General features: G+C 44.0%; 2 protein-coding genes across 7 annotated transcripts in view; one reads left to right on the top strand and one right to left on the bottom strand.

Moving 5' to 3' along the window:
• The window catches only part of LOC121531733 (SRSF protein kinase 2), a 74,468-nt gene extending 66,814 nt beyond the window's left edge, over positions 1 to 7,654 (bottom strand). For all 3 annotated transcript variants that reach the window (XM_041837143.1, XM_041837140.1, XM_041837142.1), the window contains exons 1-2: positions 7,564 to 7,654; positions 7,262 to 7,328 (exon numbers count right to left, since the gene is read on the bottom strand). In XM_041837143.1, coding sequence (XP_041693077.1) covers positions 7,262 to 7,328; positions 7,564 to 7,579 — 83 coding nt within the window. In that variant the 5' untranslated portion in view covers positions 7,580 to 7,654. The remainder of the gene's footprint in view (positions 1 to 7,261; positions 7,329 to 7,563) is intronic.
• Positions 7,655 to 8,643: 989 nt separating this feature from the next.
• On the top strand, positions 8,644 to 20,014 carry LOC121531734 (pseudouridylate synthase 7 homolog). Of its 4 annotated transcripts, none has more exons than XM_045227076.1 (18): positions 8,644 to 8,719; positions 9,492 to 9,568; positions 12,813 to 13,148; positions 13,256 to 13,340; positions 13,453 to 13,560; positions 13,724 to 13,868; positions 14,666 to 14,683; positions 15,954 to 16,065; positions 16,166 to 16,243; positions 16,325 to 16,453; positions 16,631 to 16,756; positions 16,903 to 16,964; positions 17,181 to 17,341; positions 17,988 to 18,114; positions 18,404 to 18,505; positions 18,731 to 18,860; positions 19,101 to 19,192; positions 19,322 to 20,014. In XM_045227076.1, the coding sequence occupies exons 3-18, from the start codon at positions 12,823 to 12,825 to the stop codon at positions 19,456 to 19,458; spliced, it is 1,938 nt and encodes a 645-aa protein (XP_045083011.1). In that variant the 5' UTR covers positions 8,644 to 8,719; positions 9,492 to 9,568; positions 12,813 to 12,822; the 3' UTR covers positions 19,459 to 20,014. The 4 variants fall into 4 exon arrangements, with proteins under 4 accessions (XP_045083011.1, XP_045083010.1, XP_045083013.1 ...); XM_045227075.1 differs by having other exon boundaries at positions 8,650 to 8,719; positions 9,492 to 9,617; XM_045227078.1 differs by lacking the exon at positions 14,666 to 14,683 and having other exon boundaries at positions 8,650 to 8,719; positions 9,492 to 9,617.
• The last annotated feature ends 614 nt before the right edge of the window (positions 20,015 to 20,628 follow it).

Raw genomic sequence — 20,628 nt, forward strand, 5'->3', positions numbered from 1 at the left:
GAATCTGATTGATTGATTGCTTCTGTGGACAGGTGTCTTTTATACAGGTAACAAACTGAGATTAGGAGCACTCCCTTTAAGAGTGTGCTCCTAATCTCAGCTTGTTACCTGTATAAAAGACACCTGGGAGCCAGAAATCTTTCTGATTGAGAGGGGGTCAAATACTTATTTCCCTCATTAAAATGCAAATCAATTTATAACATTTTTGACATGTGTTTTTCTGGACGTTTTTGTTGTTATTCTGTCTCTCACTGTTCAAATAAACCTACCAAAATTATAGACGGATAATTTCTTTGTCAGTGGGCAAACGTACAAAATCAGCAGGGGATCAAATACTTTTTTCCCTCACTGTACATGACCAAAAGTATGTGGACATCTGCTCGTCAAAAATCTCATTCCAAAATCATGGACATTAATATGAGGTTGGTCCCCCCTTTGCTGCTATAACAGACTCCACTCTTCAGGGAAGGCTTTCCACTAGATGTTGGAACATTGCTGCGGGGACTTGCTTCCATTCAGCCACAAGAGCATTAGTGAGGTTGGGCACTGATGTTGGGCAATACGGGCCTGGCTCGCAGTCGTCGTTCCAATTCATCTCAAATGTGTTCGGTGGGGTTGAGGTCAGGGCTCTGTGCAGGCCAGTCAAGTTCTTCCACACTAATCTCGACAAACCATTTATGTATGGACCTCGCTTTGTGCACGGGGGCATTGTAATGCTGAAAAACAGGAAAGTGCCTTCCCCAAACTGTTGCCACAAAGTTGGAAGCACAGAATTGTCTAGAATGTCATTGTATGCTGTAGCGTTAAGATTTTCTTTCACTGGAACTAAGGGGCCTAGCCCGAACCATAAAAACAGACCCAGACCATGATTTCTCCTCCACCAAACTTTATAGTTGGCACTATGCCTTCGAGCAGGTAGCGTTCTCCTGGCATTCGCCAAACCCAGATTCGTCCGTCGGACTGCCAGAGGGTGAAGCGTGATTTATCACTCCAGAGAACACATTTTCACTGCTCCAGAGTCCAATGGCGGCGAGCTTTACAACACTCCAGCTTGTGTGTGGCTGCTCGGCCATGGAAACCCATTTCATGAAGCTCCCGACGCACAGTTCTTGTGCTGACATTGCTTCCAGAGGCAGTTTGGAACTCGGTAGTGAGTGTTGCAACCGTGGACAGACGATTTTTACGCGCTACGCGCTTCCGTACTCGTCGGTCCCGTTCTCTGAGCATGTGTGGCCTACCACTTCGCGGCTGAGCCGTTGTTACTCCTAGACATTTCCACTTCACAATAACAGCACTTACAGTTGACCGGGGCAGCTCTAACAGGGCATCCTATGACGGTGCCATATTGAATGTCACTGAGCTCTTCAGTAAGGCCATTCTACTGCCAATGTTTGTCTATGGATATTGCATGGCTGTGTGCTCGATTTTATACACCTGTCAGCAACGGGTGTGGCTGAAATAGCCTAATCCACTAATTAGAAGGGGTGTCCACATACTTTTGTATATATAGTGTATCAATACTAACTAGCTGCTATATCATTGATAATACATCAAAATTGTGTGATGTGATTATTATTATCAGGTTATTTGAGCCAAATAGAGGAGAGACACACCCATTAATAGTATTATTGGCAGGTAGGTTTAGCTGCTGGTTAATCCCTGAATGCAATAAGAACAGACACCTGCCCACACAATCACACACACATGCGTGCACACACGCACATGATCAAAGTATTAGTGGAGGGGAGAGTGTAACACTAACCCACTGACTAGGTCAGATATGGCCGTACAGGACTACACATAACACAACACTTCCCTCACTATGCCTGGGTTGTTGGCAGACACCTTGGTTCTGATCACACAGTGTATGAGGCACAACATCTCTTGTTCTTTCTCTCACACACAAGCCTTAGGCATTTTCTATTTCCAGCTCTTCTCAGAATATCAGAAACTCATGATCAGATATGGGGCCTCACTTATAAAAGAGAGGAGGATGAATAGAGAAAAATGGAGGAGAAAATGTACCTATATTAAACAATATAAGAGGGAGAGAACAACTGTGCTATGGGGAGAGGTACATTTGGGGGCCACTTCTATAAGACTTGAGGGGGTCCCTCCTGCAGCTCTGTAAAATACCAAACCTGGTCAACTAAATGAACACAATTATTAAACCCCCTTTCCACATTTTCCAACAAACTCTCACTGCTTCACCTTTCATCTCCAGCAGGGGGCTGCCGAGAGAGGCTTCTTAGGTTCTTTCCCCTCACTGGCTCTGTGATCCTCTGTGAGTGAATATGAACACAGAATGAAATGCTCTAATGCCTCTCTTTTGCCTCGATGGTCTGGCCAGCCAGACCCTGGCTGGAACTGGACTGCAGCTCATAGATGTTATGAGAGACCCACAGGCAGATCAAATGTAGGTTAAACCTCCTGTACAACATCTTATTTACCCATGCATGATGATACTTGTGTCTCATCGCTGTAGTTTTACAGTGCCGGAATCCTGTCTATCTTACCAAGCACCAACTACAGTACATGAAAACATTTCTCAAAACCCACCACCAAATCCTGAGGAGAACATTGTGCCAGTCCTAATCAGTAGGCCTTAATATGGATTAAATGGATAGGCTAGCCGCTAGTTCAACCAAATCTGGGCCTTCCTTGTTTTATGGATTTGGCAGTAATCTGATAATCAGCAACCAAAATATAGGTTAGTCTACTTTTACAGTTGACCATTATTATTATTGATTAGAAAGCGATATGAGCTGGAGAACCCCTTTTAACATGCTCTAAATAATCATGCATAAATCAACGCAAAATCACTTCAAAACAAGTGTAGAATAGGTGGACCCTCTTCAGCACGCTACACTTAAATACCGATAGGCCTACCTAAAACAACTCCTGGTACCTAATCCATTGGTGGTGCAATGGCCTACTTCCTCATTCAATTAGCTTCCAGTCAATCTGCCCTACTCCTTTACTGTGTCCTCCCTGGGAGAACCCACAGGAAGAGCATATCACACACTGGGACCTTATTATCAATATCTGTGTGAGAGTGATAGCTTAGCTATTCTATACGGGGCATACTCCAAAACAGATGCTTTCTCACTATTAGTATACAGCTTTCGTATAGCCTACCCAATCGTTATACAGTCATCATTGTGAGCTAAAAGATGTCAAACAGTAATAACAACTGATCTTATCTCATGACTACTTATTTGAAACAGTCTGCATTGGGCTATGGTTTAGCTGGTTAGCTAGCTGCCTGTCAAGCTAACTAATAACAGCATAATGACATGACTAAGGATTCGTGTTAAGTGGCTCCCATCAGAACTTATCATTTTGAGAGTTGCTCTTAACTACCAGAGTAGGCTTACTTGTGCTTACTATAAATGTCATGTTACCAAAACAAGCATGGAAGTGAGTGGGTGTGTGTGGATTATGGGCTTTGTTTTAGCACCTTCATGGTTCTGACTGAATTCAACTCAAACACAGCCTTGTTGCAGCTGTTTCTCCAGACCAGAAGGGGAACTGGTGCTGCAGGTTTGACTTGTCATGACACATTTTGCAACAGTGGAAAAACATGGCCGCACCAACAACCACACAAATACACACACACTCAAATACAGCAGGATGATCTGTGTGCATGTCATCCTGAGTCCGATACAGCACAGACTACTCTGACACCCGTTTCATCTATCCCTTCCGCTTAACTCTCCCTCTCCATCGCTCTCATTGGTCTTCCTCCGCTGTCTCCTCCTCTCTTCTCCACTGCTATCCAGGGCCAGGCAGTCCCTCCCTCCCTCTTCACTGAATTACAGTGCATGAGGCTCACATGGTGTGCTCTGCTAGGCTGTGGCTATCAGGTCCACCAGAGACATTCTGATACAGCCTATATGGTACCACCCTCATCGCTAGCATTGAGAATTTGAGATACACACAAACAAACGGTAAACAAGGGCATCTAAACACCAGGTAAGTGATGCCCATTCAGTAGAGCTAACCAGGTCTGGTCTGGTCTGGTGTATTGGCTCTTCACCGTCACTAAGTGATCCCCTCTGGGAATCAATTCAATTAATTCATTAAGTCAGTGGTTATGCTGAGGTCTGAGCTCTGACAACCTTGAAGCCTGAACCTAGTCCTCTGATTTCCATAGAAGAACCACCACAACATAGTCATGTTATGTATCATAACCATTATCCATAACCATTTATATATTTAACTTAACTCCAAGCTATAATCATAATTAGGCTTAAATAATTTGGTCTCTCAAATTTGGGGCCTGATGGGAGTTGTAAGCTGCAGCAACAGTAACCAGCTACTACAGAAATAAAATGTTGTTTTGAATTCCTGAGAACATTCTGCTACCTGGCTGCCTCACTCCATTGAACCACACACAGTGCTGTTCGCCAGCCTGCTCCCATCTTCAATCAGCTGGCGAAAGGCAAGACAAAAATCTATACAGTTTACAGTGCAATGTGTAGCAACATCAATCAGACTGCATTGGCTCATACAGGGATCTACATTCCAGCAATACACAGAGAGCAGATTTATACGACACACACTGTTAGCATTGAGACTGGAATATCTATAGGAGCTATGGTATAACTAACAACACAGGCACTGTGGTCCATACAGAGTTATGATAATGTTATTGAAACTCTAGTGCAGGGGTATTAAACTCATTCGGTCTTCAACAAGGTTGAACATTTGTTATATATCCTCGCTGACAAAATGTGCCCAAAAAATAGTCCTCCATCCATCATTTTTTGAATGTTCTATGTTCCCTGACTGTCTAGCTTTCATTTAGGTGATTATTAGTGAGCTGGACACAGTCAAGAAAATGTATAAATGTTTTACATTTTAGTCATTTAGCAGACGCTCTTATCCAGAGCGACTTACAGTTAGTGAGTGAAAACATTTTTCATACTGGCCCCCCATGGGAATCGAACCCACAACCCTGGCGTTGCAAGCGCCATGCTCTACCAACTGAGCTACAGGAGGAGCTAATGTAGGTCCATTATCATTTCTACACAGTTTCGATTGGGTTTTGGTTATTTTAAAGTATATTGAGTTTGTATGTTTGACACCCCTGCTCTAATGGTTCTGAACTAATGCTAGCAGAATTAATCAACTCAGAATTGAGAGGACTGAGTAATCTAGAACAATAGCTCTAGGTCGAAGGGAGGTTTAGCCATCATTCATTTCAATGTGTTTACCTACAAATCTATCTGATAATGTATTTAAAAAGTCCGAAGTGTAACACAAACTAGAAACATATAAGCACCATGTAATAATTCTGGCAGAATTGAAGCTGTACAATGAAAGATTGATCTATGACTCATTTAAGGCTCAGTCCCCAGGCAGTCATGTCCAGGATAAGTGTGAGCATGTAGCCTGTGTGTGTCCACCCCGCCTTGGATTACGAACATCTGCCTGCCCTCAACCTGCCCTTTGCCTGCCCCTTGTTATAATAAATATTCTGAGAATCGTACTATCTGCCTCCTGTGTCTGCATCTGGGTCATATCCTGAGTCGTGATAGTGTGCATGAGTTGGTGAAAGAGTGATAGGATCCCATTACTAAGTTACTGACTGACTGTACACCACAAAATAAGCAAAAGTTGGATGAAAAGTTGAATGTGTCTGTAGCAATAGACAGGTAGACCTACTTCTCCTGAAGGGCCTACCCATACACAAAACAGCACACACACGTGGCCACGCATATGCTCATATGGACGAGCACACACACACACACAGAGATAATGAATGGACAGGAAGGCCAACTTGTTGCCTGACTATTGCTATGATGTCATCTGAGAACATGCTGTGGGTGTGCTTGCTGTGGTTTCCACTCCAGCTCAAAGCGTGTCTCTACAGAGAGATTGTTCACAGCAGCAGCCAAGCATGGGCCTTTAACAAACACATAGCTATGACCTTTGAAGGTGGTAAAGGCCAGAACAATAGAGGATGTTACAGTTTAATTTGTCCATTTCACTTTCACAACAATTTCAAGTCACATGATGTCAATATCCCCCATTTGAATCAACTGAAATTGATACATTGTAATAGATCCATTATTAGCTGCATGATAATAAGAGACATAGTTGCAGGAGACATTTCTAACATCATTCAATTAATGGCAAGAAAAAAACACTGAGCTTAAATAAATGTATATTTGACATGTTTGTGAGTGATGTGGACTAATTTGGTGAACGTACCCTGAAGCAACAGATAGACCATTCCAGCACCTTCCATAGCTGCGCGTGTGTGGGCAGAACCTTGGTATGGTATCACCTAATTGATGCAGTGACTACACCGGTGACGTCGGTCCAATAGCATTATGCCATGAAGTCGGCTCCTCTCTCTCCAGACCAATTCGCATGCACTTTACAGAGCCACTGCGCCGCCGCGCGCACACCAACACTGCACTCCGTCATGACCGGCTCATGCACCATGCAATAGACAGCACTCACACACCCAAAATCCACAGAGATCTCATTCACTCTAGTATAACTCCCTCTATACACACTCCATATAGGCACTGTTACATCATATAGCAGCCACAGACCCGGTGCGATTCACAAATAGCGCCTATAAGCCGACGATGCTATTCATGCTTAGCTGTCTCTTTCATTACTGCAATGAGGCCAAGGATGCCTGTCACATCTGTCAGATCTTATTTGCAACCCCCAACCAAGTCAAGTCAAGGCTCAGTCTCTCAGCCCCAGCTGAAGCAGCCGATACAAAGACGCTTTCAGCATTTAACATGTTCACAGACAGAGAGACAGTCATTGCTGGTTTATTGCGATCTACAACTTCAGCATGCAATTCATTTCCTATATGGGCAAAACTCCACTCCGGGCACGATATATGATATTCATCGACCTATCCACACACACTGGCCCGAGATACGTTGCCAATAGCAACTTCCAACACCCCACAATTGGACCGCCCAGAAGAGCTGGACGCGAGCCGCAGAGCCAGGCAGAGCTCCAGTTCCCGCCAGCACCTGCACCATCGCCCTCGCAGTATGCTTGTGTGTGTACGTTGTGCCATACGTGCGCAAAAACAGACTCTCCCCCATATGTCGCCTTCACACCAGCCACTCAGCCAGACACTGTCAACAGTGATAGCCGGCTGGCTGACGTTGTATGGGAAGCCTTATAACCGCTGTCACTTAAACAAAACACAACAAACGAGCACAGCACGCACAACCAATATTCCAAGTCCAGTCCTCTCCCCGACCGCCGCCCTGCTTACCTCTTTCCATGGGCTGCCTTGTCTTTTTTCCCCTTCGGCCTTCTCTTTCGGGCCTGGATGGCCATCACTAAGAGATTAGATTTATGCAGAGGTAGGACCGAGGTCCGAGCACGGTGAGGGAGTGAGAAGGGGACAGGGAGAAAGAACAACACATCAGTCTCGAGCTATAGCTGGCCCGTCCAAGCATCGTTGACTAAAAAGGTTGGAAACCCCGCACGCGCATAATTTCAAGACTTCTAACCAAAACCAACAGAAGCTGTCCGGGATGCAGAATATTTGAAGAATAAAAGAGATTTCCATACCTTTCCTGGAGCTCATGATGTTTTCCTCCTTCCCCTCAGCAGCAGCGGCAGCTCAGCGCCAGCAGCCGGGATCTCTCGCTATCCAGCCTTCCCTCCGGAGAACGCGCACTCCCTCTGTCGTTAGGAGGAGGAGGCGCGTTTAGGCACTGGAGTTCTATGCTACATGGTCGCGCACAACTGGCAGAAAGACTGACTCCTGTCAAAATTATTAGACTATCCCAATGTATTGTCTCTGATGTCTTTAACTTGAAAGGATTCCCCCTGCCTGCATCCATATATCACCACCTCAAAGCACTATTAGTTATTAGGCATATAGGCTAACTGGGTCATATTATGAGCAAGGGAAAGTCTCCAGCTAAAATATCCACCCTATTTGATATTTTTGCAAGACATTTTATTGACACGTTGGTTTACTTTTCTGTCAGAGTTTCCATCTTTTAGGATCCGATCCAATGTGGAGAACTGTTAAGGCTAAGCTACTGGAGGACTGACTATGCTCAAATGGTGCCCAGACATGGTCAGATAGGCCTAGCTGGTTAGGTGAATGGGTTTGGAAATTAATCTGTTGTGGCACCCCATAATCCGTAGCCATGGTGAGTCATATGGCAAACGTAATCCGTTATTATCTCACCCTGGAACACAAACATCCCTATCTCTGACCCTGAACAACAATTTTCCTACAAATAGGCCTATTTCTCAAATAAATGTTGAATGAGAATAGGCCTATCTGGGATTGGTTAACTGGGATTAACCTACATTTTCTAATTTTAGGCCTAGTTTATTACTAGGCTATTAAAAGTATAAAGTATGAGGTATCGGCATTGAACAATATGTGGAAGCTGCTAAATCATAGGCTACTCATAAATAAAATATATTGTTACATGCATTTGCACGCATGACTGTAAGTCGCTTTGGATAAAAGCGTCTGCTAAATGGCATATATATATATAAATATAAAAATTAAATTAAATTAAAATTAATATAGTAATACTATAACCCTATTAGCATGGAGCTTTGTGATTGACAGGCCCTTGAGCCAATGAGTGATTAATAGGGGCGGGTTTCAAGGAGTGACTATTTCCGGAGTCAAACACACGTGTGTAGGAAAACTGGCGTACTTTACTGTGCGCGCTCTACTAAACCGCTGTACGAGCAGGTAAATCCGATTTTACAATATTTGATGTCAGTATTTCCACATAGCATTCACGTAACTATGCATAGCTTTTCCCTGGTCAAGCATTTGTGGGCGCCTTTGACTAGTCATGTTTCTACTTAGTATGAGCTATCGTTAGCAGGCTAGCTAGTTAGTAGCTAGCCAGTTGAAGATAACATCACAACAGAACATCACAACAGAGGCATGCATCTATTTACATGAAATTAAAGACGTTTCCGAACCATCTGCTAGTTGGATGGAACTGGGTACCATCAATGTTGCAGCATAGCCACAGTGTGAACATTTGTTGTTACACCGTTTCAGCAAGGAAGAGACATTCGCTATAGCCAAACAGAATAATTTATCATGTCATGTTTACAAAGAAGCTACTGTAGTTACCTAATCAGCCAATCAGGCTATCATCATACTGCTAGATAATAATAGATAAATAGTCTTAAAATGTGCACTATACAATTATTTTTTACGTTACGTTGGTCGGGAGCGTATAGGATAGGAGAGGGCCAGTGCGCAAAAAAGGAGCAGTGTGTTTTTGCGTTACTGATGGATTAGTGAATCACCTACACCTGGGCTGCGTCCGGTACGAAAAACGTTGTGGAACGTTCAATTAAACTGAACCGGGGGGGTTATATGGCCAATCCAGTACCTAGCGTTCACAGAATATTTGTTTGGAACGACATGCTTTGTAAAAAAAAAGTATCATAAAATAAAAAAGTATTCCTATTATTGACTAAAAGTGACTTGTTTACATCCGTAGGTCCATCAGGAATTCTCTTTGGGTTGCTTTGAGGTACCATACACCCCATCTACTAACTGCTGACATCCGAGCACCAGGTATCTGCCAGATACACAGCTTTTTCTTTAAGGCCCCTATCTGCAATCTGTAAGTCAAGTGTTCACCACAACTCTCCCATAATATTCAAGGAGAAGTTCACTTTATTTGAACCAAATCTGTCTTTTGGATTAAATGGCATGTTATAGAAGTGCCCAGATACTTTTTTGGAAATCTCACTTGTTTTTGAGAAATGTACACCACCAGCGGCAGGGGCACAGATAACGTGAACCAAGGCTCCAAAAACACCCAAATACGTCCTCTTACAAACGGCAATGCTCTCAGTATAGTGATGCAGGTCTTTAGATGTTGTACAGATTAAATTGTGTTATTCCTAACTAGTGTTGCACAGTATACTGTAACTTTGGTGCTTTTTGGATATGAAAAACGGTTCGGTACTAGAATTTTTGTTACTTTCGGTACTTCTGTCAAATCAATCAAGCAATCCAATTAATTTATAAAGCCCCTTTTACATCAGCAGATGTCACAAAGTGCTATACAGAAACCCAGCCTAAAACCCCAAACAGCAAGCAATGCAGATGTAGAAGCACGGTGGCTAGGAAAAACTCCCTAGAAAGGAAGAAACCTAGAGAGGAACCAGGCTCTGATGGGTGGCCAGTCCCCTTCTGGCTGTGCCGGGTGGAGATTATAACAGTACATGGCCATTAAGGCCAGATTTTTCTCCAAGATGTTCAAACGTTCATAGATGACCAGCAGGGTCAAATAATAATCACAGCAGGGTCAAATAATAATCACAGTGGTTGTAGAGGTTGCAACAGGTCTATACATCAGGAGTAAATGTCACTTGGCTTTTCATAGCCGGGCATTTAGAGGTTGAAATAGCAGGTGCGGTAGAGCGAGAGAGTTGAAAACAGCAGGTCTGGGACAAGGCAGCACATCCGGTGAACAGGTCAGGGTTCCATAGCCGCAGGTAGAAGAGTGGAAACTGGAGCAGCAGCACGACCAGGCGGTAACACCAGATATAACTGACTGACCCTAGCCCCCTGGCACATAGACTATTGCAGCATAGATACTGGAGGCTGAGACGGGTTGTCTATCAGTGCAGCCGACCCCTTATTATAGCGTGCACCGTGCCTGCTCCACTTACTCATTACTAGCCTGCACTGGGAGTCCGGGCTGCATCATGTTAGCTCCCCACTCATGCTGCACAGAAGGTAACACACTTGAATAATGCGACACCGCATGTAGAAATGTTGAAGCTGTTAATTACTGTTTGCAAAACAATGTCCACACAGGCAGGAACACTTCACAATGCAAGAAGATAGAGGTGGTTTCCAGCTATTATAGGCTAGCTGTCCTTGCTAGCTGACAGCTAAAGCTGATATTAATTCACTACCCTAGTACTTTGTTTGTAAAAATATGCAAACCATAACGCTAAATATGCTGATTTCAAAGCTGATTGCCACCGTAAACTTTATTCATTCAATTATTTGGTCTCTCTCTCACATCTCTCCCAAAGATGATCCATTGCAGGGATTGGCAACTCCAGTCCTTGGGGGCCGGAGTGGTGTCGCTCTTTTTCCCCATCCCTAGCAAACACAGCTGATTAAACAAATTGCGCTCTAAACTGAAAATCATGATTACCGTAATTTTCGGACTATAAGCCGCGCCTTTTTCCCAATTTTTCGACCCTGCGGCTTATATAACGGTGCGGCTAATCTATGGATTTTTACAGCTAACGGCCACTAGAAGACCTCCTAAATCTATGGATTTTACAGGTTACAGTCCACCAACTTTAACTCTATGGGCTCTATGACCAGTCCGCGCCCCCCACCTTTAAGCGGCGGGCTCCAGCAGGAAAAGCTGGAGGCCGGAAAAGAGTGAGACAGGTAGCGCGTAAAAGTGGAACCGAGAGTGGTACGAGAGAGAACGAGAGCGAGTCAGTTTGTCTCTTTCCCGACAATCCCCTCTGTGCACGACCCCTTACATATGGTAATTAAACATTAAAACACCTGCGGCTGATAGTCCAGTGCGGCTTATATATGTACACATCATTCAATATCATTCAATTTAGCTGCTGCGGCTTATACTCCGGTGCGCCTTATAGTGCGGAAAATACGGTAGTTGATAATTGGAGTCAGGTGAGTTAGCTGGGGCAAAAGTGTGATATTTACATTTTAGTCATTTGCAGATGCTCTTATCCAGAGCGACTTACAGTTAGTGAGTGCAAACTTTTTTTTCTTCAAAAGTGTGATACCAATCAGGCCCCCGAGGACTGGAGTTGATCTATTGCAGGGATAGGCAACTCCAGTCCTCGGTGGGCCTGATTGGTGTCAATCAAAATAGAGATTTATCATTTAAAAAATGATCTCCATTACATTGTTATGCAGTTAGATTTGTAAAAACAAAGTCAAATTGATTGTATAATTGATTCATTAATGCATGCAATGCTGTCTCAGAAAAATGTCTACATATTTTTTTTTGAATGTAGTGATATTGAACTCAAAAGATGCCCAACGATTGAACAGAGCAGTAGTGGGATCGTTTTGGTATTGTTTTGATATAGAGTATCGTCATGGTATCGAGTATTATTGAAGTCAAAATTCTGGTATTGTGACAACACTATTCTGAACTTTATCCGCAACTTTATATTCCATTTTGTGCGAATCAAGCAGGTTCCCCTATCCAGCTGTGCTGCTTCTCCGTGTAGCCTGCACATACACACACGTAGAAGGATTGTGGGCTACACTGAGAAGTATCGCTGGAGTTGCACAAAATTTAATTTAACGTTGAGGATAAAGTTCGTAATGACACAGTGAGTGTTGCCGTTTCTAAAATGACGACATATTTTGGTATTTTGGGAGCCTTTGTTCATGTTTTATCTGTGCCCCTGTAACTGCTGAACGACCATGAGGAAGTATCTCGCTGGTGGGGTAAGTTTCTCAAAAACAAGTGAGATTGCAAAGAAAGTGTCTGGGCACTTCTATAACATGCCATTGACATCCAAAATACAGATTTGGTTCAAATAAAGTTAATGTCTCCTTTAATTCTACAAGAGTAGTGGTTAGTAGCAGTGGTGTGGATGTTGACCAATTCACTCAGCATGTCATTGGCCCTCCTGTAGCTCAGTTGGTAGAGCATGGTGCTTGCAACGCAAGGGTTGTGGGTTCGATTCCCACGGGGGCCAGTATGAAAAATGTATGCACTCACTAATTGTAAGTCGCTCTGGATAAGAGCGTCTGCTAAATTACTAAAATGTCATTGTTATCTTCTCTTGCCCCTCAGCTTTGTCCCTATGGCCGATGCAGAGCCCATGCTGGTCCCTGTCCCTGGGGGGGAGAAGAGAGTATGCCCTGCATTGGAGGAGGTGGACCACAGCACCAAGAGACCCAGAGTCCAGAAGGATGAGAAGAACGGAGGGCCCTCTCACAAGCTGCCCCAGGATGAGGGAGAAGAGCCAGAGGGGGAGGAGACGGAGCCATTGGAAGAGGAGGGTGGGGAAGGGTTGGGGTCAGGAGAGGCCTTTGCAGAGATGATGAAGCATGGCCTCACAGAGCTGGACGTGGGGATTCTGAAGTTTGTCAGTGAGCACAAGGGGTTCTCAGGCATTCTCAAGGAGAGGTTAGTCCTGACCCCGGTCCTCCTGAAGAGTGATTTGAACATGGCGTGTGTGTTGCTATGTGCGTTTCGCTATGACTGAGATCATCTCTTGCTCTGTCTTTGTTAAGGTACTCTGACTTTGTGGTGCACGAGATCAACAAAGAAGGCAAGACAGTGCGGTTGGATGATCTCTCCGTTCCTGAGGAGGCTGAGGTGAACTAACAATGAATCAGTAGACATTTTTTAGTCTTGCAGTTTAGAGGGAAATATAATCACTAAGTCATTGCTGAAGTTAAACTCTGATGTTGGACTTGTCTTGCAATAGGAGGCCCTGGTAGAGCAGCCAGATTCCCAGTTTTTCACAGAGGAGCAGAAACAACAGCTGGAGCAGCTACAACTCTTCAAGAACAAAGAGGGAAATGTCTCTATAGAGGTGAATACATGCACCGTTTCTACCAAAACCACTGATAGTTTCTTTTCATTGTATCTTCACATTGTATCATTCTAGTTAAGAGGCTATGTTTACATTCGACCACAGTCCTTAAAGGCAAACTTTAGAGATCAATTAAGTTTTGATTACACACACATGCACACAGGTAGCTGATGACACAAAAGAGAAGCGGACGCTGGTCCACAAGGCTGTCAAGACCCTGTACCCTGGACTGGAGACCAAGACAGAGGAGCGTGAGGGAAAGAAGTTCATCGTGGCCTACCACGCAGCCGGGCAGAAAGCCCTCGCAGGTACAGGAGAGAGGAGAGAATAGGAGATGGGTGTAGTGGACATTTTCTGGGTTATCTCTGGTTTATTTCCTATTGCAGGGTGAAATCTCTAACATCTATCATAGAACAGAATGAAGTCGCTTTCAAGTTTGTCTCTTACTTCAAGAAAGAGTTTACATTTCAGAATGGGAAAAGTTATCATTGAATGGTTGGAAAAGGGTTGTGCTGCATGCCCTTGTTCAGCTTGGCCTCATGTCTCTCATTGCATGTGGTTCTCTCCAAGCTGAGTAGCTATGGGATTATATGTATGGTGCATGAATGAACAGGTGCATGTGCGAGGTCAACACAACACACCTGCATGATGATGCTGAATAAAGATCCTGACCAGGCCCATGGACTGTGAGGGATCACATGGATCTTGATTCTATCCAGGTGTCTGTGAACTTTTAGACCTTAGAAGTCTCCAACAAATCAGCAGTCTCTCTTGACCTGGACTGGCATATTTTGCCTCTGAATCAATTCCCCAGGCTTGTTAAGATCAGTTAAGACATTGCAATTTTTCACATGAATAATTTCCTGTAAATTTAGTGGCCTATACAAAAAGAGCACAACATGGTAGTCATCAAATAATGGGTGCTCTGTCATAGCCATGGCACACTCCTGCTGCACAGAAAGGTTTAGACACAACGGCACTCCAACCCTGCATGCTGACCTCGCCACCCCTGCCGGTCTGTCTGTCTAACGGTCCATGACCGTCTTTTAGTAACATTCTTTTATCATTTATATCCTATTCCTTTTGCTCTTCTCTGGGTGGACAGAGGTCAAAGCAGCTGCAGGTAAGACTTTCTCGTCCACTCTGCTCAGGTTTCAGGAGACCTCAGTCCGTAAAACAAGTTGGATTAAATGTTGGTAAACTCACAACTGATTTAAATGTCAGCTCATTGTCTGGCATGGCGTCATCAGTCTTGTGGGACTTGCTGGAGTTTACCAAACCGACTTCTGTGTTTGAACAGGTGTTGTCTGGGAGTTTTCTCTGAGATGTTGGTAGTTAGAAAAGTCTTGGGCGGGCCGCCTAAGTGTTTTTGTTTTGGGTCGCCTATGTCCAAACAGAATTTAAAAGTGTACAGATATAAATAAAGTATGTAGAACATATAATGGACATATATTTTTTGAGAACTAACTATCACCAAAATAAAAGCTGGACAGTCAGGGAGAATCGAAAATTCCCAAAATGATGCATTCTATAGTATTTTTGTCATGGCATGAGGCCCCCATTGATTTTGTTATGTTTGAGTCACTTGGATAGCACAAGCAATGGTAAGATGTGTAGAATTGCAGGAAATTCACTTTAAAACTGCAAATGTTTCTCTCTGCCTTATGGTAAAATGTGTAGAATTGCAGGAAATTAGCTTTAAAACAGCTACATTTAGTCACTGTGGCTAACAGGAGGGCCTCTAAAATGTTTGGTCAGCGAGCGCACCATTGGCCACGCCCCGCCACGCCCACCACTTAAGCCCCATTTGATCCTGAAAAAAAAGCTGCACAAGTAATAATAATAATATGCCATTTAGCAGACGCTTTTATCCAAAGCGACTTACAGTCATGTGTGCATACATTTTTACGTATGGGTGGTCCCGGAGATTGAACCCACTACCCTGGCGTTACAAGCGCCATGCACTACCAATTGAGCTACAGAGAACCACTCTGATTATCCTGCTTGTTCAATATGGCTACTATTTTCAGTCTATGGTAAATAGTCATTACTCATTTCAGGGTGTAGGCTAAGGAAGAAGAACCTCAGTTTAGAGCAATGGGGATTGAGTGTTTTGAGTACAGCATTTAAATTACTGAGGCGTCCGTCTTGGGACATATATGCAGAATGCTCCTGGCATAAAACAGTTGTTAAAGAAGTGGTTGCTGCTGTCCGTGTTGGGGCCCTTAACAGAGCTGCCTCCGCACAAAAGAATAAAGGAGCCAGATAGTAGTTTGAAAAGCATATCAAAGCCCTGAATACTGATGAGGGTGTATTCTCTGACAGATGCGGTCTGTCTGATACTCTGCCTTTATCGCCACAACTCACTCCTGTCCTCCTGTCTCCCTGGACAGCCCCCAGGAAACACTCCTGGCCTAAGAGCCGTGGGGCCTTCTGCCACTTCGTCCTCTACAAGGAGAACAGAGATACCATGGAAGCCATCAACGTGCTCTCCAAGTTCCTCAGGTAAAACACACACAGTTTCTCATAGCATTTTTCCAACAATATGTAAGCAAAATGTCTACTAAACTGTACAACTCCTGACTGTGTGTCTGCTGTTTCCCAGGATGAGGCCCAATGTGTTCTCCTACATGGGGACCAAGGACAAGAGAGCCATCACTGTGCAGGAGATTGCAGTTCTCAAGTGAGTGTGTTGGCTTGCTACTATCAGCGAATACTTGTAATTACGTACTTATTACTTAACCTATGTTCTCTGTCCCTTCAGGGTCACAGCAGAAAGGCTGTCTCACCTCAACAAGTGCCTCAATAACTTCAAACTGGGAAACTTCTGCTACAAGAAACACCCTCTGAAACTGGGAGAACTACAGGGCAATCACTTCACTGTGGTCATCAGGTCAGTGGATACTAGCTGCGCGTGTCGATGTGTGTAATCTCTTTGCTTTAACTTATTCTTTGTAACTCAAACTACTCTCCAATCCTGATTTATTCATTTAACAATTAAAATAGCTCAACAACATTTAATCTGATCTACGTGTTGCTATTTGTTCCTGGCTGGTTACCTCCCACACAGGAACATCACAGGGACAGAGGAGCAGGTCCAACAGGCCATGACCTCCCTTAGAGAGACAGGCTTCATCAACTACTACGGCATGCAGCGCTTTGGCACCACCGCCGTGCCCACACACCAAGTTGGCAAGTAAGGACATGGACTCACACACACTTGGGTATGGGGTCGGCAGGTAAAAACATGACCCCCTTGGTGCATAGGGTAACTGGCCCATGGGTATGGGGTTGGCAGGGGATAGATGATTGACTGTTGTTGTGTCCCTCTGTTTGGACCAGGGCCATCTTGCAAGGCAACTGGAATGAAGTGATAGATCTGATCCTAAAGCCTCGCCCTGGAGGTAAAACATTTACTGGCTTTCATTTGTCTTTATATCGAATACATGTCCGCTACCAAATGGACAAATCTAAAATGGATAACATTGTTGCAAGAGCACGTGTTAAACTGTTTCTGCCATGGCGTTGCCTTTGTGACAACTGCAGATGTAAAAAGGATGTTTAATAGAATATGATTTATTGATTTACTGCTCTCTCTCTCTCTCTCTCTCTCTGTCAAGCGGAGAAAGGTTACCTGGTGAAGTGCCGTGAGGAGTGGGCCCAGTCCCAGGACCCAGAAGCAGCACTGAAGAAGCTGCCTGTTAAACGCTGTGTGGAGGGACAGCTGCTCCGAGGTCTCTCCATGTACGGCAGGAAGAACATCATCACTGCCTTTGCAATGGTGAGCTGAGCACGCTTTTACTCCTACAAACTAACTGGCAGATGCACTATTAGAACTGGTCAGGAAGTAATGGGTGTACTCACGCACACTTGCCAAATGCCAATGTCAAACATTCTTTATTTATCCCTAATTGGTTCCAATGGACTGTTATTAAATGTTGTTAAAGGTGAGAAACAAATATAGCCACCCGGGTCCACTGTTGATTTGTTTGACTCATTAAAGCTGCAGTATGTAACTTTTTGGGTGACGCGACCAAAATCACATAGAAATATGCGTTATAGATCTGTCATTCTCATTGAAAGCAAGTTTAATTAGTGGTAAATTTGTTCTATGTGCGCAATTTTTATGCTTCCTGTTCTTATGTTTTGTTTTTGCTTATATTACTTCCTGTTTTGTACACCAGCTGAAAATACAATATTTTTGGTTATGGAAAATATATTTCACAGTGGTTTAGATGGTACAATGATTCTCTACACTATACTTGCTTGTTTTGTCACAAACTGAAATTAGGCGAACTATTCTAATTTTAGCAACCAGGAAATGTTGGAGCGATTTCTGGTTAGTGCACCTTTTTTAAAAGTATGTTTTCCTCTGGTTTATTATAGCTGAGGTAACTCCCTGTGTTGGCCCTCCTTTTGTCTTCTAGATCCCTCGTAACAACCGGCTGATGTACATCCACAGCTACCAGAGCTTTATGTGGAACACCATGGTCAGCAGACGCATTGAGGCCTTCGGACTGAAGGCTGTGGAGGGAGACCTCGTGCTTAGGGCAGGTGGGTCATATCTGTTCATGTTTTGTGGGTGTATCTCTGATTCACCACTCAACACCGACGCATTTGGCGATACGCGTGGCTGAAATTCTTGAATAAATGTTCTGTAGAGAAGTGATTGAGCACACAGCCCAGAGTGCCTGTCTCACAGACGGCTCTAAAGTGTGATACTCCATATCTAACAGAGCGCTTTACACCACCTGCTAGACTGGGCTGAGTTAATGTGCTCATTCTATGTAGGGTCTCAAACCAAGTGATGTAGACATCCTCCTATTCACCCTCTTATCTCCAGGCACTGCATTCGTGCTGTCCGCAGCCGAGGCCGAGACCCACTCTATCCAAGACGTGGTGATGCCCCTACCAGGGTTTGACGTCATCTACCCCACTCACCATGGTAAGAGAGCCCTGCATCCTCCCACCATGTCAGGGCAAAGTCCCCTCACCACCGCCATTCTCATCCTGTTGTCTTGGGTGTTACAACCAGAGGTGAAGAAGAAAAACGATATCTCTGGAGTATTCTATTCTGTTTTACAATTCTATTCAGATATGTGGTTGAGATCTGTGGGTGAGGTGTGTGTTTCAGATTTTATTGTGTCTTTTTCCTCCTGTTCTGTAACAGTGGGTAAGGGCTACAGGGAGATGCTGAGTGCAGATAACCTGGACATTGACAACATGAGGCACAGGGTGAGGGACTACTCTCTGGCCGGGGCCTACCGACGTATCCTCATCAAACCCAGTGACGTCAGCTGGTCTGTAACACTCGCTATCACCTCAGTATCAATTAATACAAATATTTTCAGTCATGGCTAGCTATAGCAAAAAGCTAACTAATAGTATTGGAGGAGTTGTCGTTACATATTCTAAATACATAAAAAGGAGCTGAGGATTGCTTCCTTTTTTCCTTGCGCATGATAATGTGATTGCCTTGTATAATATTTCCTCATCTACATTCCTGAGTTGTATTTCTTGTATCATCTCTCCTTCTATAGGGAGGTGATTAACTATGAGGACCCTCGTGTCTCCCTGGTCCACACTGATGTGGAGAAACTAGAGGACCAACCTCCCCCAGTCTTCAACAAAGGTCTGTTCTAGTTTCATCATGTTGCTGTGCATTAATCAATCTGTGGTACTTTTCCACTCACCTTAATAGTGTGTTTCTCCTAACTCTTTTTCTCCCTCCCTCCCTCCTCATCTCTCCTCCACCCACCAGAGGGGAAGTACAGGGCTCTGAGGATGGAGTTCTCCCTGCCTCCCTCTACCTACGCCACCATGGCCATCAGAGAGGTGCTCAAGATGGACACCAGCATCAAGAACCAGACTCAGCTCAACACCACCTGGCTCAACTAATACAACACAACAGAACTGGGCCCACTGGGCTGCTTTTCCAGGCTGCAGAGCAGTCTGTCCTTTAGTGGGTATCTACTTACTGTATGTGAGACTAACAGTCTATATTGTGTGTGGGGGAGTGTTTTGATACTTTGCCAAGCCAAAGGTCATTCCTCTCAAGGTGTGTCAGTCAGGGTGATAGGAAATATTACCTCATCCTACACAACCAAGAGCAACAACTCTGATATTATATTGTTACTACTCTGATTATTTTCTTAAGTTTCTTCATTTTTTATCAGGAAGTTTTTACTGTCTTTTAAAGCTTTGCTGCACTGGAGAAATTCAGAGATATGTTTTTGAAACAGCTGATGTGCTACAGAAGCACTTAAAGGGGCTGTGTAGAAAAGTTTGTGTTAACCAATGGTGGTGCTCTGTGACGCCCCTGCTATTTCCCAGGGTACTACAATGACCTGACCCTGGTTGTACAGAATTACTGTTTGCTTTTTTAACTCTAAAATGTTTTGTTTTTTTAACAAGCTCTCTTACAGAGAGAGAATTAAAATGTTGAGTGAAAATGCTTTTTGTGATGTATCATTCGTGGTCTTGCACCAGATCTATCATTCTGCTCCAACCTGTGCCACTATTAGGGTATCATCTTGAACTTTGTAACATTGCCTATGGTAACTATTCAGCCCAAGAATATCAACCCTACAATTCCATTGTCAAAATAATGGGTGGCTTTTCTGGAGCATTTACTGTCATAAATCCAATGTTGCTTGACAAAAACACGTATTATATTCAATATACATTGACATTTATATAGTACAGTGTTGTAGCACAATACTTATGGGGCGGTGGGGACTCTATTTCTGGTTGATGGCAGTAGAGATGAATCCTGGCAATGACCGATCAGTGCTCTGTTTAAGGCTCCAGTCAGCACTGAAACACAGTGCCCCGTTGCTGCTGGTCATGGCAGGTGCTGTGGAGCTGACCATCTGGCAGGGAGGCTGATGACAGCTGGCTGTAGTCGCTGAATTCATCGCCTGGCTCCAATCTAATGTGTTTGACTGGATCCGGTCACCAGCCAGTCACCCTGGGATACTGAGGAGGATCTCATAGGGTTTTACAATATTTTCTCTTATGTCATGCTCTGAAATAAAATCTGGCTAAGAAAGCACTTCAGATTTCATC

The sequence above is a fragment of the Coregonus clupeaformis genome, chromosome 19, assembly GCF_020615455.1.
Source record: "Coregonus clupeaformis isolate EN_2021a chromosome 19, ASM2061545v1, whole genome shotgun sequence".
Classification (NCBI taxonomy): Eukaryota; Metazoa; Chordata; class Actinopteri; order Salmoniformes; family Salmonidae; genus Coregonus; species Coregonus clupeaformis.